Genomic DNA, 27,455 nt, shown 5'->3' with positions numbered 1-27,455 from the left:
ACAATGTCAATTTCACTGGCTCCCTTTTCTCAGTTTCTGGTTTCACACAGGGAGCTGGAACTAAGCTGCTGACCAGTGTGCAGCAATGTTTGAAGTCTGCTACTATTTCTCATAGTGGCAGACTTAAATCTGAATACAAAGTTATGGTGTGTGACGTGTGGTGGAAAGTTAACTGTCTGACAAAGCCTATGTAGTTAGTCACAGCTGCCACTTCTGAAAGCAAAAAATGTTACAAGTGGTGTACTACACAGCTCATTATAGGGCCCTCTCCAATTTATCGTCTATTTCTCAGATCTCCTGGCCGTTAATGGCCAATGATTATCGAAGTATGCAGAGAACTGTAATTGGGTGTTGTTATTCCATCTTCCATTAACAAACAATTGTTCAACAAAGGATCAAACCATGTTAAAATTGGTGCAAGGACAACTGCCTCAAGTTAAATGTGAAAAGTATACATCATTTTGATAAATAAAACAAATGTTCTTCCCATACCATACCGGTAACACACACTGCCTATTACAAAATACCATAAAGGATCTAGGCACGCCGACTGATAATTCCCTATCTTTTGTCCATCATGTCTCTGAAGTAATTCATAAAGCCCTCTATCTGGCTCAAATTTCCAAAGTCCTCGCCTCTAGATCCAAATTTGTCTTAATTCCCTTTTACTTGCATCTCAGACCAGTTAATGAATAACGCCCTTCAGAGATTTCCAACAAAAAAGATCAGTGGCCTCAAAAACCTTAGTTAGTCACTTCCCGACTTCTCCATGTAGATGCGTGTCTCTAACCTTTCCAGACATCAACTCATTGACCATATATTCCTTCACAGGACAAACAGTTCTTAAAATAGCTGGTTAAAGGAACTACACCTTAAGCAAAACATTAGACACAAAGGTGTAATACAGTCCTATCCAAAAGAATCTCCCACCTCTGGAATAAATTATTACATGTCAGAGTAGCACACTCATCTTCCAAGGTAAGCTTACATAAATTTATGGACAGTCTAATCTAACATAAATGGATGAACAGTCTAATCTAACTTGTGTTGCCCTCCCTGAAGCCGACAGGAACATTTGAATATTGGTTATTGGCTAGGCTTGTAATGACCTAGCAGACTAGTCTTAATACTTGCTATGCACCTGTGAATCTATTCATCCATTAGCACTACTTAGAGCACATTGTTTGCTAGAAATGCAAAAGTGTACATCTGTTTGTTTTCAGGGGGAAAAAAAAAAAAAAAATGATAATGCTCCCAAGTTGCGATCATCATTAGAATTCATAAGTCGTCACAACCCATCATTAAAATATGGATCTACTACAAGTACCCAAATACCAGGCAATTGAAGACCACTGTCTCAAAGCCAGGGACCAGCGTCTTGTAGTTTGCATGTGTTGCCATTAGGGCAAGGTGCAGTAGCCATGCAGAGAGAGATGATCAGTTGCAACTTACTCAAACTCATACTGGAGTTCGAGCAAGGTAAAAGTGAGTCAGCTGCAAGGAGTTTAGTAAATATGGGAATATTGAGACGATCTAATAATCGTCGAATGTTCACCAACAACCATTTAATATTCAAAGAAATACAGAATGCGAGAGATGTATACACACAATGTCTCTGAGGCAAAACTCTTCACATACAAACACTCGTAATAACAACCTGGCTGTCAGAGACACACACGATACACCCACCACACATTATAATATGCATCCCACACACAAGTACCTCAACATAAGTAGGTTCAACTGCAACCGCAAAGATCTCCCAGACATTCCAACTGCAAAAACTATCTTCAGGAAACCTGAAAACACTAAACAGAAATCGCAACTAATGCCGCACACAAACACACACCTAGTGGAGTCTCAACTACTGATCTCATAAGGCAAGCCAATACACTACCCAGGACTATTGTCATAGGGTATTCCATTGTACAACACACTGATGCCCCACTCACCAGGCTAAACAAGGAGAAAAACAACAGTCAGTTGCTCATCAGGGGCCAAGATCCACCAAGTTACACAGGCACTCAAGTCACTGCACCACAAGTACCAGTATAATTCAGTAGTCTGTGTAAGGGTAAATGACCCGAGATGTACCTCTCTAAACTATATAAAGACACTTTATTGAGCTCTAGGATTGTGTGTCACAAGCTGGTACATGCCTAACATTGAACAGCCTTCTACCTTCACAAAGGATGACGCCACAATACAAACAGAAAATGATCAATCAACTTCAATTGACATCGTTTTTGGTGTTATTCTAAGGGGACACAATTTTTGTTAAAGTGGAAGACAGGGTTAACAAACCACATGGCTTTGCCAAGGATGTCCTGCACCTGTCATCCTCTAGGCTTTCAAATGTTGTCTAAAACATTGTCCTCCCCCACTGAGGACAATGTCAGACAAAAGTCTTTCAACAAAGCAAAGTTTACCCAAGGAAATCTAAAGTTACTGCTCAATGCCAGGGGTCTAAACATGAAGCTCCACACCCAACAAGCTTTCTTCACCTTGGAGAATCCAGACATCTGTGCAGTTTCCACTACATGGTTCAAAGCCGCAGACAGTACAATGGCATTGCAAGTCTTCATGGTCTTCCACACATTTAAACCAGCAACTGCACAGACCAGAGCTGAAAGTGGAAGTATCTTGATCTACATCAGTAACAAGCATACATCTAGGTTTGTTAAAAAGGATGACACACAAGTTCCTCCATGTCCAAACTACCATACACAAAGTCTCATCCCATATCCTAGCAAGCTAAAGGTCACCTTCTATGTCACTTTAAACCCACAGCTCGTACTTAGACCTATTGGACACACTCAGTATTCAACAGAATATCATACTCATGGGGGACTTTATCCCTCTATAAACTGGAAATCTTACATTACCCCAAATTTGCTGGCACACAGATTCCTAGGCTTTGTAAATACAAACACCCTGGCCAAGTTAGTGCACACTCACACCAGAAATACAAACATATTAGACCTGGTACTCCCAAATATGGAAGAACCCTCCACTTTTTGTCGTGTAAGGTAAGACCACAAAGCAGTCTCCTTCAAAACAACAATCAGCTCTGTAACCCCAGCACACCCTATGTGGAATTATTCACAGAAGCTTTATACAACCATGTCAATGACTGCAGTTGTTTTAACAAAAGAAAAAAAAAAAAAGTCACAGCTAAAATTAGGAAGTATAACCCCAAAAGATGAAGTCTCAAACTGAATAGTCAATTAATGAGGCTAATTAAGACCAAGAAAGTAAATTTTGAGGTAAACAAAGCATGCCAGACAATGGCAAACCATATAACCTTCTTTAGCAACGTCCTAAATCTCAAAGGCAGTACACAAACAGTGTGCCTAACTGCTGGTAAATGGAGACACTTTCACAAAACCAAGAGATATAGAAAATATTCTGCCTGACAAATCCAGCTCTAACTTTAAACCCCCTCTCACCCCAGTCACTTCCCAAGAAATATCAGCCATCGTAATCCCTCCAACTATCAGAAGAGAGCAGGTCTTAGATGTGCTCTCCAAGGCCAAGAATACAGCTTCGACAGCCACCAATAATATTCCAGGATGCCTCATAAATAGCCTGAAATACAACATATCAGGATCACTGGAGTCACTATTCAACCATAACTTTCACACAGGCTTTGTGCCATACAAATGGAGGACCGCAACAATTATCCCACTGTACAGAGGTGGATCAACAGATCCTGGGAACTACAGACCCATTAGCCAGACTAGTCTCATATGCAAAGCCATGGAAAGTATTACTGTGGAAATGATTAACAATAACATAGGAAACCTTCAGGCAAAAGGCCTAACTCAACTTGGTTTTGAAAAAGGCAAATCATACCTACTGAACCAGGTGGACAAGGCAATGGATGAGGTCAAAACTATGCATCCTGCCTACCTTGGCCTAGCTCAGGCATTTGATACAATACCCACAAACATTCAGAATTAGACAAACATCTATGTAACTCAATGGATAACCAGCTGGCTTACAGACAGGACTGCAGGAAGTTAGAATTCAGGAGACCATCTCCACAAAGAAGCCGGTCTCCAGTGAAGCCCCTCAGGGGTCTATGTTGGGTCCACTCCTCTTTGGCATCTACTTTTTGGAAGTCAAGGCCAATGTCAAGGGCCTCTGGCTTACCAAGTTTACAGACTATTCCAAGCTAGGAACAATCATAGAAAATCCACAAGATACTGACATCTTACAGGGAGAACTAACACAGACAAATGACTAGTGCCAAACCCACAGATTAAAAGAGGATGCAAACAAATGTGCGACACCTTTTGGGAAGTCACCCACCCACAGAAACTACCTGACTGATACAACACCCCTTAAAAGTAGGCATAGTAGTCAGGGATTTGGGGACTCATGAGGATATTAACCTGTCTTTCGACTAACATGTGTCTAAGGTAGTAAGAAAATGATGTCACTCGACTTGCGTGTGTGTGTACATATTATATTATATATATATATATATATATATATATATATATATATATATATATATATATATATATATATATATATATATATATATATAAGAATGTTCTACTTCTTCTTTCGGCTTTACCCAGTCAGGGGTCGCCATAGCGGAACTCCAGTCTGCTAATGATTGGCAGTAGATTTTTTTACGGGTGCCAAGGTGCCAGCTCGACGCCCAACCTTCAACAAATGCATCCTATGCAGATCATTTCTAAGCTCTGCCTTTATACTCCTTTCCTACAGAATACTGAGAGGCGATTTATGCCTGGCATAAACCTGCTCTTATTTACCGTTTGCATATCTGCAAAATGAACATCACCAGAAGTACTAGGTGTAAGGATTTAAAACTTTGCTTGGGACTTAAACAGGACGTGCTGAAACAAAAAAATTATCCTTATTTCCTGCCTTTCCTGACCTAGAATAGTCCCCAATACAGGCTTTGCTGTATTCTGGACTTTTGGATAGTTCCTGTGTTGCCCATTTCCTTTCTTGGATAAAAGGAGGCTTCTTTGTTCACCAGTGGGAGTGGGGAGCTTAGAGCAGCCTATCTGTCCCTGGAGGAGTGAACCCAGCACAAGAATCTTGTAGTCTATTGGCCATTTTAGGCCAATTTCTTGCTCTTTCAAGTCCCCCTGTATAAAACCTGCTTTGGCGCGATTTTTGCGCTTGTTCCTACGCAGCAAAGCTCGTGTCCTGCAGAGTGGTGCTAGCAGCAGAGACAAAAAGAGCGACTGCTTACCTGATTAAGTATATTTTTTCTGCTATTACCTGTGCGACTGTCTGTTCTCGCTGAAAAGCAAGAATATCTGCTCTTTTGCCTGTTTAAAGCTGTTTTACAGTTATTTTTTACCTGCACTTTAAAAGTTTGTCCTGTTTGTTGAATTTACCTGTTGAGGCTACACACTCAAGTGCGCTAACCTGTGTAATATATTTACTACATTTTCTGTTTGTGTACTAAAAAGCAAAAAAAAAAAAACATGATCCTCGTCTCCCGCCTTTCCTGACCTAGATTAGTCCCTAATACAGGCTTTGCTGTATTCTGGACCTTTGGGTAGTTCCTGGGTTGCTCATTTCCTTTCTTGGATAAAAGGAGGCTTCTTCGTTCACCAGTGGGAGTGGGGAGCTTAGAGCAGCCTATCTGTCCCTGGAGGAGTGAACCCAGCACAAGAATCTTGTAGTCTATTGGCCGCTTTGGGCAAATTTCTAGCTCTTTCCAAGTCCCCCTGTATAAAACCCGATTTAGCGTGGCTTTGTGCATAGCGCAGCTTAAAATCGGGCTTAAACCATTCTCAGCTCCACAAAGTGTACTCTTCACGGTTTCCCTTAAAACTGCTCTAGCTCTCAAAATAAACACCCAATTCTTAATCTAAAGCTCGGCACTTGCTCATACAAGCAATTCTATAAGTTAGCACTAAAAAATTAAAAGCACTACATCCTCACATAGTCCCTTTGAGTACTCTGTTCCCCATTGGCCCTTTTGATTCAATTATAAAGGAGTTCCCTATACTATTCTAGCATGTCCAAAGGTCAGTTGTCGGTTTCCTCTCCAGTCCAGCTGGTGAATCTGGGAATCTTGAGGCACTACAACTGCCTCATGTACACACACAACCCACTCCTCCTCCCAACAAGTTCTAACATACGTGAGAGATGCAACAATATAGCCAAACTGGAGGCTGAGCTCTCTCAACTCAGTACTGGCGTAACCAGTCAGGATGAGAAGGTAACCACGCACACCACAATTCCAGTCCCATATAGACCTACCTCACACACACACAAAAACATACTCGGATGCTCTAAATAAAAATCTGCCTAAGTAGCAGAGACCTCCAAAGCAGACATCCAAGCAACCGCTGCCGCAAAACAGAACACGTGCATCACATAGTTCACAAAGCCAGTGTGCCAAACAGTCACAGCCCTTAAGGCTAAACAACACACCTGATATACTTGTAATAGGGGATTCTATTGTCAGACACACTGACGTCCCACTCACCAGGCTGAACAAGGAGAAGGTCACAGTGAGCTGCCTGTCTGGCACTAGGATTCGCCACATAGCACAAGCACTCAGGTCACTCCAAGGCAAGTATAAATATGACTCTGTCATTGTCCATGCTGGTGTGAATGACCCGAGACGTACCTCCCTGGACTATATGAAGAGAGACAGAGGAGCTCTCTGAGCTTGTAGCCCAGGCCGGTATGACCCTGACCTTGAGTAGCATCTTACCCACACCAAGAATGATGCCACAATATAAAGACAAGATGATCAATTTCAACAATTAGCTAAAGTTTTGGTGTCATTCAAAGGGGATCCAGTGCCTGTCAGCCTGGGATGACGTGCTCGAAAGCCACGTTGCTTCGCTAGTGATGGCTTGCACCCGTCACCCCTGGGCTTTCAGATATTGGCAAAGGCTCTTGCCTCACCCATAGTGCCTTTTTTAGGCAAGGCTCAAAAGACAAACCCACCTCCATAGATAACGTAAGGAAAAAGAAACTAAGGGTAATGCTACTCAACGCCAGAAGTCTAAACCTCAAGATGCACGCACTCAAAGCCATCCTCAGCATGGAAAGCATCGATGTCTTTGCAGTGACAGAAACCTGATTCAAGGCTCCCGAGAGCACCCCGGCACTACCAGGTTATACCTCATACCATGCTTTTCGGCCCCAAAACTTGGACCGAACCACAAAAGGATGGGGAGTATCCATATTCAAAGATGCCCACACCTCCAGGTTGGTGGCACTGCACGAAGCATCGGAGACCATCCATGTGCAACTAACAGTGGGTAAAACTGTCTTTCAATTTATAGCCTGCTACAGACCACCCTCCCAAACTCAGGAACCCCACTCGGCTTTCCTGAGAACACTGGAAAATATGAAGGTCTCTCCAAACACCATTATATTGGGAGACTTCAACTACCCAAACATAGACTGGGAGCATTACTCAAGCCCCAATACCCTAGCCCAAAGGTTCCTAGAATTTATAAACTCAAATGCTATGGAACAACTAGTCACCACTCCCACAAGAGGGGAAACATACTGGACCTGATCATCACCAACATGGGGACTCTATGCTCCATACCAGAGGTATACCCTTCACTGGTAAGATCGGACCATAAATTAATCTCACTGGATGCCCACATCCCGACCCCACCCCCCGCCCAGAAAACCACAGTGAAAAACTTATTACTCCTCAAAACCAAGGTGGAATCCTTCAAAACCCCCGGGCCAGTGAAAACTATGGTCCAAACTGCAGAATCCTTTATAACAGCATTCTATGGACACCTCCAGGGATGCATGGATCATGCAATCCCAAATAAAACCAAGACCCAATCCCCCAAAGGCAAGCTTCCTGTCTGGTGGACCCCAGCCATAAATAAGCTATACAACAGAAGGAGGAAGCTACTACATGATAGAGCAAAATCCCTAAAAGGGAAGGCATCTCTGATCAGTATTAGCAAAAAACTACGGTCCCTCATAAAATCATCTAAGGCCAGCTTCGAGAGAAAAATTGCACAGGACACTAAAGATAATCACAAGGCTTTCTTTATGTTAGGAACCTGGGTGGAAACTCCCAGGTATGCTCAGAGTTCGTCCAAAATGACAAAAAATACACTGAACCCACAGACATTTCCAACATCCTGGCTGACAGGTTCAGTGCAAACTTCTCCCTCCCCCCCCCCAAAAGAGCAAATATCTATCCCAGCTGAGTGCTGCCCCCCTGACATCTCAGATGCTCAGGTAAGAGCCGCCCTCTCCAAAGCAAAAAACACAGCATCAATGGGACCAGACGGTGTCCCGGGCTGCGTCTTACATGAACTCCAAGAAGAGCTGAACCCCAACATAAAGCTACTGTTCAATCTCAGCCTTTCTACAGGATATGTACCCAAAGAATGGCGTACAGTAACAGGGGTCCCTCTCCACAAAGGTGGTGCCTCAACAGACCCTGGAAACTACAGCCCCATAAGCCTGACTAGCCTGTTCTGCAAAGCTATGGAGAGGATAGTCATGGAACTCAAAGATATTGGGGACCTACAGACACTGGATCCTACCCAATTCGGCTTTAAGGGCAGATCCTGCCTTTTGAACCTGGTCGATTTCTTTGAAATGGTCACCAAGGCCATTGACGAGGGGCAGGTGCTCCACACAGCCTACCTGGACCTCGCAAAAGCCTTCGATACAATACCCCACTCGGGCATCATAGATAAGCTCTCCAGCTTAAATATAAACCCTTATGTCATAAGATGGGTTGCAAACTGGCTCAAGGACAGAACCTACATGGTCAGAATTGCTGGAGCCATGTCAGACTCCAAACCAGTTACAAGCGGCATTCCACAAGGCTCAGTCCTGGGACCTCTCTTGTTCGGTATATATTTTTCGGAGGTACAGGCCAACATGGGAGGACTATGGCTGACAAAGTTCGCAGATGACTGCAAACTGGGCGCCATAATTGACTCTCCAGCTGACACAAGCATCCTCCAAAAGGGTCTCTTTGATGCCAGAGCCATGGCTTCAAGCTAAACGCCAAAAAGTGTATAGTTATCCCCTTTGGCAAAAACTAAGTGCCCACAAATTACCACATAGGTGGAAATACATTAAGTATGGAGGAAGTAATTGGGGACCCAAGTTGATAGCAATCACTCCTTTGACAACCACATGGCCAAAGTGGTTAGAAAAACCTTCTATATAGCTCACCTTATCATGAAGGGATTCACATCTAGATCAAGGGAGGTCATTGTGCCCCTTTACTCATCCCTCATCAGGCCCATAATTGAATACAATGCCCCATTCGGGATGTACCTTACCAGACACCTGCAGCAACTAGAAAGACCCCAAAAGCACCTTACCAAGAGGATCAAGGGGCTCAATGCCATATGCTGCTCGGTTAAAGAAACTCCAGCTCTACTCAGTTGCATACAGTCTACTTAAAGGCGATCTATGCCGGACATATAAAGCCATGTCCAACCCAGAATTAATGGACATGCTTCACCTCAGAAAATCCAAATCCCTTCGAACTATGCACTCGAGGGACTTGAACCTCAGCACAGAAATAAATAGGACATGCTGGAGGGACATATTCATAACCCAGAGGCTCCCTTCACTCTGGAATAGAATCCCAGTCAACGTTAGGCAGAGTCCCTCACGGACTCTCTTCAAGAGGAATCTTGACGAGTGGATGGAAGATCATAGGTTTACCCCGGGGATCACTTCTGTGTCACTGCTAGACAGAGGCACAGTAAACTAACCTTGAAAAAGGGCATAGTAAAACTCATTTAAATTGGGTGGTGAAAGCCAAACACACTCTGGCTAGGCTTATAAATGCCCTAGGGCAGACAGCCTAGTAGGAACCTATGAACAGACAGGTATGTATGTCAGAGAAGCACCATTCTCTGCATAGCCTTCCCAAACCCTATTCAACCTGGACCAGTGGATGGGAAAATTCACCTCAGGTCTGACACCTAGTTCTCAATGGATAAAGGCAGCCATCATGCCCCAAGATACACACCTTAAAATAACCTAAGGCACAATAACTCGTGGGATACAACTGGGTTTCATGGCTTGGCTTTTAAAGGCCCCAGTAGTCAGTAGCCTAGTATACACCTATAAACCTATGAGGGAATGGGAGTACAGACTAGGGTTTCAGGCAGTGATCAGGAGTGGAGTTCCAATGTTAGGGAGTGGGAGTGGAATTTTAGGTTTAGGGAGGAGTGAGGTTTTAGAATTAGGGAGCAAGGATTCGGTTTAGAAAAAAGGATGGTAATTTTAGGGTCAGAGTTTGAGCTCTAGTAGGGCTATACAGCTTAAGAGGGTCAAGTAATTAAGATCAGGCTAGTGGCTGTAAACGTGCCACCAGCTACTAGCACACAAGTACTTGTACTGCATGTTTGATATTCCAAGCCTTTCCTTTTCATAAAGCATTTTCAAGCAATGACAAAGTTTAGACAAGATCTCAAAGTGGAAAAATTCCCCAAAAATGGTAGTGTAGCAACACACTTGTCACATGATAAAGCAAAGGCTACAACGTATTTAAATGTACAACCATAAGTTGTTAGCAATGCCAGTTTTTACAATTTTTAGAGCTACACCTTTTGCAACAGAGAAAATGATTCCTGTGTTTATATAATATCTTGGGCAAATTACAAGAGCTAGCTATGTAACATCAAAATCAGGCATACATTTAAAATATGCAAAATCTAAAATTTATGAAATCTACCAAAACATCTTAAACCTGTGCAATACCCGCTACTCCTTTTGAGCATTTTCCAAATTTAAACACAACTTTGTGCATGTCAAACCACCTTAAAAAATCATGACAGACCTAGAGAATGGATAATCATTAGAATTTCACATTCTGTTAAGAACACTTACACTAAACTATTCGTTCAGTATGTATCACTTAACTACTGGACTGGGAATTGAAGATAAAAGCTCCATAGCTAATGTACTGGCTGTCTTACAGGAGGAATAACTACAAAAAAGATGGCAAAAACTGCCGGAGAGAGAGAGAGAGACACACACACAGAAAGTAGCAAGAGAAAAACAGTACTGAAGAAGGCTGGTGGAAGAGAGACTTAGAGGTAAGTTTTGTTGAAATTAAATGGTAAAAATATTAAGTATAGGAAAAAGAAATGTTGATGGGTAGTAAAATGATGCGTTTGTGGTAAGAAGTAGGACAAAAGGGGAAAGAATGAGTTTAATGAGGCATTCATGGAAAGGGAGGGGAAAAAGTAATACTGAGACACAGGATGCATGTAGGGGAGAAAGGAAGTAGTGAACTTGAGCTGGTCGATAAATAAATTCTATACATTCTCGGCAAACAGATTATTTTAAAATGAAATGAGTGAAAAATCCCTCTACAAGAAGGTGTTGCAACAGCAATTAGAAGGGCATGGTGTGGAACTCTGGTAACATACATGGTAGAAATCTTAACATAAATTAGCCAAATAAAATGGAAAGATTCCTTTTGTGATACCACAGACAAGATATTATGCTATCTTTACATGACAGGAAGCATATGCAAAGTGGGCTGGTTAAAGTGTGTAAAACATCTAGCAGATACAAGGTATGAGACTGTATTCTGTTTGACGTCCGTTACCACAAAATGTGCACTTTGCCATAAAGTTAAAATAAGACTAGAGATTTAAACTGGAGCGGGGAGGGGGGCTTCTTGGAGGAAAGAAAGATTTAGAAGTTGGTACTGCAGAGAGATGTGGTCATTTTCAGAAACATGTATATGACATATTTTGTATTAAAACACTTGCCCAGTGCATCCACAATGGTGATGCAACAGCCATATGCCCGCAAAAAGGTGGGATGCAACAAAGTATCAAGTCACTCAGAAACCACACTTTTCCTTATAAATTCAGTGGATTCTTGCAGGACTACCTCTTGCATACACATTTCTTTTTTTTTTCCTCTAGGTCTACTTTTTATTATTCAAAGTTTAAGGTAACTGATCATATTTTGTCCCCACCTGATGACAAACAGATATGACATGGCCTTGCTATGGGATACTGCAGCAGCTGGGACGTCAAGATCCATCCATCCTCGACCCCTTTCCCATTTTGCACATGAGATTGGGTGACGTCAAGATAGTTTCTAGCTAAAGTTACCCTTCTTTTTTCTATAGCCATCTTCCTAACTTGTTTTCACTATAATGTTAAAAATTGCCAGTTTTTGCAAGATGTCATTTTTTTTTATAAGATTCTACCATACCAATAAACCTTTCTTACTTCTGCCAGTGACAGACATTAAAAACTAAACTCATTTAATTTCAGCTTGTGTACAAAAAAAATGCATATATCTGGTAACTCATTACAATTCATCTGCAGCCCTCAAAGAGTGCAGGCACATCCAGCCAATAGTCCTTCATCTTACAGATATGGTTCAGTCCCCAAGAAGGTATATTTTCAGAGGCCACACCAGAAGGAAGATGCCCTAGGAGAAGAATATTGAGCACTGTATGCACACTTCATCATGGACATTCCTATCTTATCTAAAGCAGATGTTATTTTAATAATCATTCTCTGTCCAGCAAAGAAAGTTTACTTCCTTCCTTGCAAGTGGTTCAAGATGGAGCTACAGTAAAAACATACAAGTAAAATAGTTCACAGCCTTTATGGAGCTAACTGGAAGCAACTCAACATTATCCCAAACGTTCTTTAATAGAAATACCTAGGACTCACTCTGGATCCATGTCTTACCTTTACAAGAAACACTGACAATTATATCCAAGTAACATCTAAACTTAAACTGTGTTATCATACCTCACACTCCTCTCCCTTTGGGTAGAAGTGCCATAGTAAGAAATGATCTTGTACCATAACTGGAGCACTGCTTACCCCTGCTTTGTTCCTATGCAGCTTATAATACTCACAAACTACTATCCATGGAAACTATGATATGCAGATTTATAGCCTTAGTGGATCCTAGAAAAAGTCCGGGAAAGGTACTTAATGCTATTAGCCAGCTCCCTGTTTCACTTAAGTTCACTCTCATGATTAGTACCCTACTACACAAGACAATGTACAGGGGTTACTTTCCTCCACTGGAAAGAATACTGCAGCTAAGAGAGAAAACCTACACTCTCAGAGGTAATACAGAAGAAAATCCCCTGCTTGTCAGACCCCCATTCAATACTACCATTGAAGAAACAGCCTTTCCCACATTGTTTTGAAGTTTAGGCCCAGACAGTTGGCTCAAAGTAAGAAATCAGAAAACCCTAACAGCTTTCAAAACCAAACTCAAACACATCTGACAGGGGAAGCATTTGCACCTGCTATAGAGACACTGATTCCCTGGCTTCACCATGTTTCCTTTATAAACTGCATATTTATCTGCAGAACTTCTCCAATATGTAAATAATTAACTACTGTAAATACGTTGGACTGCGATAGTGGTGCTGCAGTAGCATTGTCGCCTCACAGTAAGATGCTGTCCTGTTCGATTCTCAGCTAGAGCGTCTTCTGTGTGAAGACATGCGTGAATGGGCGTACCTTCGTTGAAGATTGTGCGTCAGGACCGGCAACTCGGCACGTAAAAATCTACTGCATCATTAGCGGACCGGAGTTCCACTAAGGCGACCCCTAACCGAGAAAAGCCGAAAGACAACAACAACATTTCATAGCTAATTTGTTATTGTAGCTTTACATCTATACATGTTCTTTACACTCTGCTGTATGCTTTACTTTCCTCTAGGTTTTCTGTTCCCTGATCCCAGGTCATGACTGAAAAGTGTCAGTACAGCAGTTCACCAACTTGGTTAGCTAACAAACAAACAAAAGCAAAACAAAATATATTCTGCCATACTTGTCTATAAATTACTGATCTCTTATAAAAAGGAAATTAAGTTATTGGGAGACATTTCTTTGTTGCTGGCCAGCACACAAAGAATCTCTGAGACAGCATGCACCTTTAAGATGCTGTAGAATTCTTGCCTGCCCAATATTAGGTGCCATGTAACTTTGTATGTACTTTTAGGTGCTGGAGGTCAGCAGTCTGGGTGGAGTCAGATATGCTCCCTTAAATATACAGGAAATCAAGGGTTGAAACAGACCACTTCGCATGTTTCACAGGTTCATAATTTTGTGGAGGAAAGCTATCTCCAGATAGCTACTTAAAATACACTTGCCGTGTAATTCATCGCCTCCCCAAAAGGAAACTGAAGTCTGTTACGATGTGGTTAGGAGACTCTGCTTGCCTTAAAAAAAAAAAAATCTTCTCAATGAATAAGGAGAAAAAAGACATTAAATTTAATTTGCTTTTTGCTCTACATTGCCACAGATAGTATGGACAAAGGCACTTTTGATCTTATAAGGGTTGAGAGGGTGGCCTAATGGCTAAGGTGTCTGCCTTATACACAAGAGGTGCAGGGTTGGAGTCTCACAAGGGATAATTGGCTAGGCTTAAAATGGCTCGCAAGGGCAGTTAGCCTAGTACTAACCTATGAATCATACTGCTAGGCATTCATTTATTAAAAAGGTGAAAAATTGAGCTGGTACTGTAAAAGTTCCAACACGTGAGGCTCGGTAATAGCCAGTGCTAGTTATTGTATTATTTAGTATAGGCTCCCTTACAGACTGAAAGAAAACACTGAGGAAAACCAGGCTACAAGATGCAAGAGACAAGTGCCAGATGATACAAACATATTACCCTCTTCATTACTGCAGGTACAGGAGTTTATTTCAACATATCCAGAATGACACAAGCGCACACACACAATACTCTTGGCTAGACTGCAGTTCCCAAACCAATGATACAAATGGTGAAGGCCATATTGCTTGTAAGGGTGCCTGTTTAGGCTGTTTTATATGGACACTAGTGACATCTGATCCTGTGTTTTCCAGCTTTGAAACTGCTACTGTTAAAGCTAAAACAGCAGTCACCTCTCAATTAGCAAAAGCAAGAATAGTTTTTCACTTGCTGCTTCATATTAAGCTTATTTCTCCAACTCATTTTTTTCTTTCTTTCCTTCACTCTGACTTTTGAGAAAATTATTACCTTTAAAGAACTGCAATTCTTTTGAGAGAAGTTCTCTCACTTTTATTTATTTCCAATCACTAGTGGCTAGTGCCTGACTTGGCTAAAAGCCCTCTTTTACCCCTGTCTGCCATCCATGCAGCAGTAACCAGGTACCCCTCTTGCATACAGGATTGTCAGTTCTTATTTCTTACAAGCTAGCAAAAATTTTAAAAGGAGGAGGGGCAGAGGGGTCGAAGAGCTGCCATGGCTGCAAGCAGAAGTTGTGGGCTGATCATTTATTCCTCATCTCTTTCTATGTAATAACATCTTTCCAAGGATCAGCTGAACAATGAGGTCTAGTTACTGGGAGCTACTACATCCTACACCCAAGGGGTAGGGGTAAGCACCCCAGAGCCACTCACTCCTTCCTGCATCTAATTCTACACCAGAATGAACAGACCAACTCTGTCTGCACAGTCATCACCCCTCCACAACTTGGAAAAGTGAGCTGGCTCAGCCTCTGCCTCTCAACCAACTACTTCTCATCTACTAAGGATCTGGTACAATGGACAGGTGCTTCCCTATCACCTTTGTTTGTGGCATGGTGAATATGGGCATCCTGAGGTAGTGTGCCTCATGTTCACTGACAACCACTTAATTTTAGAACAAAGACAGTATGTGACAGATGTTGATACACAATATCAATATCATTGGAGGCAGAGCTCTCACATGCACACATGAAAACTCCTGAACGGTTTGGTAGTGTTACACCAAACACACTCCCTACTAATGCAAAGACAAACATACACAGAGGTTCTCGCAAGTAATTTACTCAAACCTCGAAGACCTCCTAAAAACATTTCTCAGTGCCCCTGGGCACACACAAAAAAAGACGGCACCCAATACAACTCTGAACATCATAGTAGCCCTGCTTCCAAGTCCATAAGGCAACACACCATACAGCCAAACATATATTTATTAGGGATTCCATTGTAGGACTCGCTGATGTCCCCCTTACCAAGCTAACCAAGAAGATCACAGTGAGCTGTCTGACTGGGGCCAGGATCCACCAGATCACACATGCACTTAGGTCTTTAAACCACAAGTAGTGGTATGATACTGTCACAGTCCATTTAGGAGTGAACAACCTAAGACATACCTCAATGGACTGTATGAAGAGAGACATGATGGAGCTCTCTGAATATGTACCTCACAATGGATACAAGTCTAGTCTTGAGTAGCATCCCACCTTCACCAATGAGGACGATGCCACAGCACCGCCAAAAAAGTATTGACTTCAACAATTGGATTAGTTTCTGGTGTCTCACAAGAGAATCCAATACCGGTCAGACTGGGGAGACACGACTTACAAACCACAATGCTTTGCCAGAGATGGTTTGCACTCGACACCACTTGACTTCCAGATCCTGGCAAAAACTTTATGCATCCCCATAATGCCTTTTTTAGGCTGTGCAAAGTTGTTAAACCCTCCAACATATCAAAAATTATTCATGACCACCTAAAGGTACTGCTGCTCAATGCTATGAGTTTAAATAAAAACATGCACTCCCTGGAAGTACTCCTCACCCTGGAGGACACAGAAATATGTGCACGCATGGATCATGGTTCAGAACCATGGAGAGCACCATGGCTATCAAAGGCTAGAATGCCTTTCATACATTTTGATTTCCCTCAGCTCAGGATGAAACAAAGAGAGGAGATGTTTCAGTGTTCATAATAGACAAGTACACCACTAGACTGGTCCAACAACATGATTCACTTGAGCTGCTCCATGCCCAACTAATCACAGCTGTGACCCCCTATCATATCCTTGCTAGCTACAGATCCCCTAACATGAGCCTGAAATCCACAACTCCTACCCAAACCTACAGGAATCTCTTAACATTCAGCCTAACACCATACCTATGGGTGACTTCAAATATCCCTCCATTAACTGGGAGACTTGTATGACCCATAATTTACTTGCTCAGAGGTTTTTGGACTTCGTTAATGCAAACATCCTGGAGTAACTAGTTAGCCCCCAGCTAGAAGTACAAATATCCTAGACCTGGAGAACATGAACATGGGGGCATGCTGCTCCCTCCCCTGCATTAACTCCTCCCTAGTAAAATCTGACCACAAAATTATTTCCTTTACTATTAAAATTAACCTAGGACACCCAGCAAACTTCAAATCCGTTAAGAAATTTAAAGCCAATTACCTCAAACTAAGTGACAGCTTATTAAACTTCCAAGCCCCTCCGAACCCAGATGACACTGAGGCCTACTCTGTGGTTGTACAGTGCTTTTTGTGTAGAGCACAATCACAGCAGCATAGAGGAGGCAGCACCTGTTTGAGTCAAACCTATGATTACTGGCAAAAATAAACCACCCTGGTGGACCACTGGCATAAATAGACTATTCAACAAAAGGAAATAAAATCCTCTCCAAAGCCAAGAAAGAACAAACAAAACATTGCAAAAAGACACTCACCAATGTAAAACAAACAAACAGGAGCACTGGTCAAATCTTCCAAAGCAAACTACAAAGCAAAGACAGTCTCCCAGGTGAAAGATAATAAGGCTATTTTTTTTTTTTTAATTATGTTCATAACCTCAGGAACTGCGATGGTGGTGCTGCGGTAGTGTTGTCGCCTCACAGTTAGACGTTGCCCGTTCGATTCTCAGAGCGTCTTCTGTGTGGCAACATGCGTGAATGGGCGTTCCTTCGTTGAAGGTTGTGCGTTAGGCCCGGCAAGCCAGCACGTAAAAATCTACTGCCAATCATTAGCGGATCGGAGTTCTGCTGTGGCGACCCCTAACTGGGAAAAGCCGAAAGACACAAAATGTTCATAACCTCAGGAAAAATGCTCAACAATGTGCCGAGTTAATCATGAACAACAACCCTTACACCTAGGCTGTAACTATACCAAATCAACTGACCGACAAGTTCAGCTCAAACTTCTCCCACCCCTCACCTCGTACCACACCAAAAGAAATACCTGCAACCATCCCCATACCGATCATTGAGAGAGAATAGGTCCTTACTGCACTTGCTAAAGCTAAAAAGCACAGTCTCTATGGGTCCCGACAACATTCCAGGATGCTTCTTAAATAGCTTAAAACAGAAGCTATCAGGGCCACTAGATACCCTCTAACTACAGTCTCTGGAAAGGCTTTGTCCGAAAAGAATGGAGGACTGCAACAGTCGTCCCCCTGCACATGGGGAGGCCCCCCCCCAATCAACTGACCCAGAAGGGAATTATCATGGACCTGATCAATAACAACACAGAAAATCTCCAAACACTGAACCATTTGGCTTTGTCAAAGAGAGGTCTTGTCTGCTCAATCTGGTGGACTTCGAGAGTCACCAGGGCTACAGATGAGGGTAAAACCACTTATCTAGACTTGGTCAAAGCTTTCAACACAATCCCCTACTAGGGGATCACAGACAAACTTACTGCATTAGGCATAACCCCCTACATCATCAGGTAGATAGCAAACTGGCTCACTGACAGAACACATGTTGCCTGATTATGCAAATCCATTTCCAATAAGAAACCTGTTACTAGTAGTGTCCCCACAGGGCTCTGTGTTGCAACCTGTCCTGCTTGGGATATACTTCTCTGAAGTGAAGGCCAATATTGGGAGCATCTGGCTCACAGAGTTCACTGACAATTGTAAGTTGGAAAAAAAAATCACTGAATTCCCAAATAATGATGACATCCTACATACAGGCCTAAAAATGATAAACAACTGATGCCAAAAACTATGGTCCAAGACTAAATGCTAAAAAATGCATAATCATACTTTTCAGTAAATCAAATATCCCTGCAAATTACAATATTGATAGCACACCCATAAAGGTTAAAGTCAGTGGTGAGGGACCTAGGAACACAGATAGACAGTAATCTAAACTGACTACGACTACCAAGTATCTGCTGTAGTGAAGAAATCCTTCCACGTGGCTCAACTTATAAGTAAAGGCATGGCATCAAGGTCAATGGAAGTCACAGTGCCTTTGTAATAGAGTACAATGCTCCCTTCTGTATGTATCTAACCACACATTTACAAAAAATGAAGCAGCTCCAGAGGTTTCCCACCAAAAAAATAAAAGCGTAAAACACGTCTTATGCAGACTGACTAATGGCCCTATCCCTTTACTTCATCTCATACAGTTTGACAAATGACTCATGCCTGACCTACAAGGCATTCACCAATCCAGACCTAATGAAAAGGTTACATATTCACAAGTAACATTATGCAAGGGTTAAGCATTCCATGTACCTCAACCTCATTTATGACTCTAAACAGAACTTGCTGGAGAGACAAAGGCCGACTCATCTATGGAATAAACTTCCCAGCTTCACAAAACAAAGAATTTGGATAAATGGTTGGGGAAACAAATTCACTCCATTATGGACAGAGGCAGTCTATAAAATGATCCAGGACTCCAACACCCAAAGATCCACTACCCCGATACTACCCCATCCCATACGTGGGGAAACTTCCATTAGTTTAACAGACAGAGCAATATAGTGTGAAAGGCATTGTTACTAACCAGCAGATTGTTTGGCAAGGATTTCTAGGTGTGGCTAAACTAATGGGTTTTCGGATGAAATCCCAGAAGCTTAGTTTATGAAGACCAAAAGGGTACTACATTTAACCAGGAGAAGAGTGGCAGGAGCCTTGTTTGGAATCCAAGGAATGGGTCCTAAGGCTTGTTTTTAAGTATTTTGGATTTATGATTTGCCTTATGTCTTGAGGAAGAATATTCCAACATTTGGATACATATGAGGAATACAGTGCTTCACTGTACGGTTTAGTATACTAACTTGGGCAAGATACGTGTCCTTAGATCTGAGAGATCCAGGTAAGGAGTACCACAGCATTATGGTCTCCAGTGATGGACATTTGTTTGGGTGATGAAGTGTATTGTGGATCATTTTGAGTTAAGTTGATTTTTGATAGTTGTGGGAATTCCAACCAGTTTAGATGGTCAAATACTACACAATGATGGGTTTTTACTTGAAAGGTGGGTTGCATATTTCACAAAATTATTATAACATTGCTCCAGTTTTGTTAAAAAGGAAGAGTTAACACTTGTTAGTAGGGGAGAGGCATAAGAAAGAGTTGGCAATAGATATGAAAGGGCAAACAGAGAGATGCTTTTTAAAAGGAGACCTAGTTTTGTATTTTTTTAATAGAATTTTAGATATACAAGTCAAATTTTAGATCATCATCTACGTTAACTCCAAGTAATTTAGCATGTGTGATGGCCTCAGATCTAGTGTTTTGTGTGGATGATACAGTAAAGATATTTTTGTGATCAGAGTATTGTTTAGGGAGGAAAAGTAGAACTTTTCTTTGGTTTGGGTTCAAGAGAAGATTAGATCGGTTCAAAAAAAGATTTAAAGACTTAAAGAAATGTCAATCCCTCCGAGCTACACGCTCTAGGGACGTAAACCTTGTCACCACAATAAACCGAACATGCCAGAGGAATAGATTCCTGCCCCAGAGACTTGCCATACTCTGGAATAAACTACCTATCTATATCAAACAAAGCTCCTCATTAGCACTCAAGAAAAATCTTGATGATTGGATGGGAAATAGGAAATTCACCCCGGGGATCACCTCTGTGGCTCTGCTCAACAGTGGCACAGGAAAATAATTTTCTTGGGTGGCAAAAGCCAGGGTACCTTTTTGGCTGGGCTTGTATAGGCCCCAAGGCCGATAGCCTAGTACCTACCTTTGAACCTATGATGGAGGAGTAGGATGTTTGTGTAACAGTTTGCAGCGATAACATGCTTGGAGCTGAGCAAGTTAAAAAGAAGTCCTCTGCATACTGAACCAAGGAGCCTTAACCACACTGCAGTACCAGAGATGGTTATAAAAATACTGAAGAGCTGAGGACCTAGGATTGAACCTTGAGGGGCACCCATGGTTATAGACAGAAGGATGACTAGCATGTTTGCCATTTGATGCATTGTAGCCTAGCTAAGAGATCCTTTTTAAACCATCTTAGGAGTACAGCTGGAGAGACAGTGGGAAAGTAATGTCTGCTGTAGTTTAGTATGGTATATTGTATCAAATGCTTTTGACAAATCCAGAACATATCCAGTAATGTGGAAGAAACTAGTTTACGCTCACCCAAATGTTGATTTATTGTGCTGTGGAAGGATGAGCTGTAGTGATGCTATGTAAAGGGCAAAAGTCATGTTGGGTGGGGTAGAGCAGATTGTTATCTAGGAGATACTTCAGTAGCTGAAAATGTATGCATCTTTCTTGGATTTATGACAAAGAAGAAAGTATGGCTATTGATCTATAGTTGGATATTTCCACTGATTTTCCTCCTTTGTATATGGGCTAAAATATATATATATATATATATATATATATATATATATATATATATATATATTTTTTTTTTTTTTTTTAATAGTCTGGGTAAGTATGATTCTAATATGATCCTACTGATTAGTACTGATATGGTTAAGCTATTGAATCTGTGACAAATATTATATTTTTGTTAGGACTCAAGAAAAACTGTTGAGGTACTATTCTGAATTTATTATTATTAATTTCCAGTTTGATTACCGGGGAAGTCCACTGGGCCCAAGGGACCCGTTTTCAGTGGAGGCCCGGGGAGAAAAGCTCCAAATACAGTATACAGTACAGATATAGTAAAAAATACAGTATACAGTACAGATATAGTAATACAGAAATGTAAAGATACATTATCTAGAACAAATTGCAACAAAGGTACATACAGTGTTGCACAATAGTCAGACAAACATCATTGTAGATTATCTTAATGGTTATACAGGTTCATTTATGAGAGCGCTCATTGCATAGTATGTGGGGAAAACACTTTACATACACACCTTTAAAGTAGAAATATAAAACATTTACAAACACACATTTAAAGTATGAAACTATTTACACAGTTGTGATGAGGGTTAGGTAGCTCTAGGAATTGAAGAGAGTTTGGATACAGTCATAGAAAAAACAAGCTATGGGAGATTTAGACAGCTTAGGAACCTGGGAGAGAAGAAATAAAACATTTTGTGGGCAAGTAGTTGGGAGAATTTAGGTAGGGTGAAAGCAGGTACATTTCCATTTAGAATGAACTGAAGTGTACCTAATGGGTCGTCTGCTGGATTATCTGGTGCTGCAGATGTTACTTAGATGAAGCTGGAGTTGCACTGTTGAGGAATGTTTTAGTTTGTTTAATTTGGTAAGGGATTTCACTATACATTTCTTCCTGATTTCATGAGTTTGACTACATCTGCTCAATAACCTTTTGCGTTAGAAAGGTTATTATTTTGGAGTTGGGTGAAGTCTGTCTTTTTTTTTGTCAGTTTGGATGAGTTTCTTGGCGCGATTTCACAGCTAAAAGTCTGGCAAAAGATTAAAATTTTTGATTTTATACCATTGCTTCCACGCTTTTAACTTCCTGTGCCCACATTATATTGATATCACAGAATTCCTGACTGATCTTTATCTCCTGCAACACATCTCGCTCTATTTTGTGTACCCCAGGCAAAAAAAAAAAAAAAAAAAAATTTGCATCCATCTTTCTTCTCAAAAGTCACCATCAGGTTGTATCTTACAATCCCTCAAAACTAAACTGCACTGTAGTATTTATTTATTTTATTTTATTTTACATTTGTTGACCGGGATCGTCCGTCTGGATACATGTCCATTTTCAGCGGAGGCCCGGGGAGAAAAGCTCCACAATGTCAGAAGGTTACATACATGTTCAATATTACATATTACATTTAGTAGTGCAGTTAAGGAGAAATATATACAGTATATAATCGCAACAAAAACAGTCTAGCAATAGCTATCCAAAAAATACAACAGTTCCTATACAAATTTTATAAAGCATGTTAAGTTACAGGACAATAGCAGCCTTTGAGCTTGAATACTAAAAATGTTCTGGTTTAAGGTTATAGGTTCCTACCCTAGGTTATCTTTTTAACAGAGGTTTAAGGGTTACAGATATGGTCAGAGATTGGACAAGGAAAAATTGTGTTCGATCTTTTGAAGATAAAAGTTAAGTTGTTAAGCTAGGATAAGTATGGGGAGAAAGAGATCTAGGTTAAGTGAGGAGAGGTAATCTGGGTTAGAGCATTGGCAATAGTAATCATAGTAATCACAACTTTTCACGTCTATCGCCAAATCTTTAGAATTTACTACCACTACCCTCTTATTCAAAATTCAAATCTCAGATCAAAATGTTATCTGCTCATGCAAGGCCAAACTGCCAAAATCTGCCACACCATCTGTTTTGCTTTCTCCCACTCTTGCCTTTTCTCTGCTTCTCATATGCTTCCTCCAGCTTAGGCCATCCCCTCTGTTTACCTACTACCATCAGGAGTCCTCTTGCATCCTACAAGCTTTTGTTGTTTAACTTCGCATCTAAAAAATGTATTCCCTCACACAGGGTGATCCTTACTGTGGTAAACAAAAGTAACTGGATAAATAAGCAAACTTATGTCTTCAGTATGCCATAACTGTAATGTTTTCAGTGCAAGTTACTTTGTACGCCTTCAGATTTTCTCTGCAGGACTCCAATGAAAATGGAACTTCCCAAACTGGACATGAACAGTTAAACGCAACAATAAAATATGAAAACAAAGCTTCCATCTCCTTAGGCTGGGAGGTTTATTATATCAAAGCTCATAAAATCCTACACCAGCATCATGGAGTACGCAGAAAAAGCCATGTTTATAGCTCTGGTGGTCCTGATAAATTAACAGCTTGGACATATTATGGCACATCCTGGTGAAGAGGGCACACACTTTGGCATATCTCACTTAATTCCAGGAGGAGGCCAGGGATGCAAAAGAGGTACTGTTTTTAGGGTGGTAGTGCAGGGACCACCATATGTCCTTCCCTATGTTGTGAATGGGTACACCCAAGTGGGTGGCCACTAGCTCCCTGCTTCTAAGCAGCTGTATTAGACTGCCTCACAGTGCCACAGTCTCCACAATGGCCGCAAACACACATCAGAACTAGTCTGGGGGAGGTTAACTGGATTCAGCACAGAAAGTGAGCAGAGACAGGTTGCCTGGAAGCAGCTGGTGATTAACTATAGGGAGGCGAAAAAAAAAAAACTAACAACATTCTGTCTTATAATGAGGCACCACACAATGAAAACCTAAGTGTGAAAATCTCGGGGGGGTACTAGCTATCAAAAAAATAACACCTCTAATTATTTTGAATGGGAAGGCATACCTTCCTGAATATTAAAATTAATCTGTCAAAGATGGGAAAAAATAACACAAAAGACAATTACAGAATAAAACCGAAATAGCCAATTACAATGCTTGCAAAGAAAAAAACACCCATGTAACTAATGATTTCTGAACTGAGAAAAGAGCTACAGAAGGCACAAACTAATGTTACTTGCATACAAACACATGCACACATACATAAATACACACACGCACAAACTGCACCACAGAAAAAAAAAATCAGTACTTTGCTACTGTGAGGCCAGCACGGCCTTTCACATGAAGAAAGACGACTACGGCAAAAATTAGTAAACAAGGGACACATGGTGCTTACCTGTCAATCTGCCAACATCCTGTTTATCAAAATGCAAGACAACAAGCAAAAAGGCGAGGGATTATTATCTGGGGGGGGGGGGGTCCTCTCCTGCAGACTATAAATCAAGTCTGAGATAACTGCACCACACAGTGGAAAATCTTGACTGTAGTGCTCTGATTCACCGAAACAGCTGGCAGGTCATCCAAACAAACCAACAGGACTTACAAAAAGGGCCCAAGTACTTTACATATGTAAAGTTGTGCACAATTATAACAGATATCTGTTATGATCGTGCACTAAGAAAAATAGTATCAGTAAAAGATTTCTCCTCACCCCCCCAAAGATATTCCTAACATTATCAGACATTGTGGCAGTTAAAAATAATGCCCCTATAAACTCTATATTTTAACAAAACAGCATAAACCGAATCAAGAAAGTTTACAATGGAAAATTTTCAAAGGATGCAAGTTAAGTTCTATGCTTTTAGGTGGAAAGAATCACTTGTGGATAATCTGACAAAAAAATGAATGCACTTCTAGTAAACTGAAATTCAAAAACAAAAATTAGCCACAATACCAAACTTAATAAATTAAAGAAATGGTCATTCAACACATAGCCTAATGAACACATTGAAGGCCATCCTCAACATATGGACTACAGAACTGTATTCTGCAAAGTCACAAATTCCCAAGTACCAAAAGAGGTCACCTCTGTAGTTACCAACCCTTTACAATAGGTTTGGCAACGGAAAGTAACTATAAGAAGTCAAACTACTATAGCTCTTTGATTGCTGGGGCACAAAGCAACATTACAAATACTCTGAGGACAAAACGGTGTTGAAGTTGTATGTTAGTTGCTTGGCAGTTCTGTTTTCAAATAAACTTCATAAGCCTTGCTCACAGGACGGTATTAAAAAATTACAGCCAATACTTCACTATACCAACTTCCTGAAAATCATTCATGAATGCAAGACCAAGCTACAGACTTTTCCTTAACTAGCATAAATTAAGAATTTCACATTACATATCACTGCAAGACATATTTAATTAAATATTACATTTGTGATCCCCACTTAAAATTCTTCCTTCTTTAGAATTAATCAGATTCGTGTCAAGGGGCACTAGCCTCCTTTACAAACAGAATTAATGGAAAACATATTTCACCTATATGACTGACTTGGCATATCCATCTCAAATCACGAGCACTTCATTCTTATGTCATTTAGCTTGCATGACTACTACATTCTCAATATCAGTTTAGGGTGGCACACAGGCGATAAAGGAAAATTAATGACACTTGAATACATGGGTTTGGAATTCATTACTTATTTCACTTTCGTTTTATTTTTCTAAGTTCACTTTTTACTGTAGACTCCATTTACCTGCAGAATTCACAAATATATTCAAAGCTAATCCAATAAATGAGAGATCTGTGGAATGTCCAAAACTTTAAATGTACAGATTCTTGGGCACAAGGACGTACAAGATATTTAACAGTGGTTACTTTGTATGTACGTTTACAACCATACAAGGATGTCCCTCACACTGATTTTGACTCAAATTGTAGCTATCCCCCTCTTAATCCCGTCTAAAAATGGTGACTTCTATGGTAAATTACACGTAAAAATGACAATAATTAGAATTACTGACTTACTTTACTTCAGAAAATGTGTTTTAATTCACAACCTTTTAATCTGTCAATGTATCAGATAAGCAGTGCCAATATTTTTTAAGTGTCCCTGAGTCCACTGAGATTTGTCCGTGACTGGTTGAGTTATTTTTCAACTTTTTAAGGAATCAACAGTGCTCACATAGAACAATCACTCATACATAGTTTGCCCGTACGTAAGACTTTTCTCACACCCATCAAACTGTCGTCAAACGTTTATCTGTTCTACCAGCTTAGAAAACCTATATAATATCAGGAAACCCTGCCTGTTAAGTCACAGTCCCAATACTAAATAGACTAACTCTGCAAACTATGTAGGGCTCCTCCTACTCATATAAGCACATTTCTATAATTGTTTGGTATTCATCAAATTATCCAACGCTGCTCCACTCTTCATGCCTTCCTTACCGCTACAGGCACTGGAGTTTTCCAAAAATACTCAGCTCATTCAGCTTAAAATTCCACACCATCCCCCAAGTGCCACTTTACAACAAACCCCACCCAAAGTGTCATTCTGCGAAAATCTGTTTACCAGTATGGCCTTGTCCTGTTCGGTCACTCGGGACCTCTTTTTTCTGCCAAAAATGTTCCCCATATCCCACAACCTCACCGAAACGGCCCTCGCAGCATCACCACAGCCACTTCCTATACTCAACACACACTTCTATTGCACTTAATTTCACTACACTATCATTGCTACAGGTACTCCTAATTGAACTCTCGTACAAATTCAACGCGAGAACGCCACTACATAGCCACATAGTATTCGATTCCACACAGCTCATTTGCACAAGAACGCGCTCGTGCAAACCAGAACGAGCAATGTAGTCCATTACGGCAAGTAGGATCGGACATAATTTTCCACAATGCAGACCTGCAAGCTCATCGGGCTTACTTAATTGTATAGCTTAATTTAACTAGAAGAGTCCTCCGTTAGGGACAAGCCCATTTCTTAGGCACTTACACTTGGTTTCTTCGCAAACTATTATTAATATTATTAATTATTATTAATAAACCACTGAACGAAGTCTGTACATTCTTGTGTATTGTAAAAAATATAAGTATATATTTACGTATGTAGATAGAGTGTGTGTTTGTGTGCATCCTGTAAGGAAGAGCAGCTACACATTTTTATTTATTGTACTTCATTTGATTTGTTCTACAGATGCCATTTTATCAAATATATTCAACTCCATGATCCATCTGCTTCTCATCTCTGACCACTCTCTCCTGTCTGTTAAGCCTTTATAGTCTCCACTCTCCTGAACTTGATTCTCTCTCA

At 40.9% G+C, this 27,455-nt stretch overlaps 1 protein-coding gene across 2 annotated transcripts in view; it reads right to left on the bottom strand.

Moving 5' to 3' along the window:
- Positions 1 to 26,936, bottom strand: part of CHMP6 (charged multivesicular body protein 6) — a 474,889-nt gene extending 447,953 nt beyond the window's left edge. The window contains exon 1 of one of the 2 annotated variants that reach the window (XM_044080884.1): positions 26,706 to 26,936. In XM_044080884.1, coding sequence (XP_043936819.1) covers positions 26,706 to 26,768 — 63 coding nt within the window. In that variant the 5' untranslated portion in view covers positions 26,769 to 26,936. The remainder of the gene's footprint in view (positions 1 to 26,705) is intronic. The other variant, XM_044080886.1, reaches the window with a different exon arrangement.
- Positions 26,937 to 27,455: the final 519 nt, after the last annotated feature.

This window comes from Protopterus annectens, chromosome 8.part0, assembly GCF_019279795.1.
Source record: "Protopterus annectens isolate FY-2018-M chromosome 8.part0, PAN1.0, whole genome shotgun sequence".
Classification (NCBI taxonomy): Eukaryota; Metazoa; Chordata; order Ceratodontiformes; family Protopteridae; genus Protopterus; species Protopterus annectens.
Note: the sequence above shows the minus strand (reverse complement) of the source record. Positions and strands in the feature narration are given on the sequence as shown.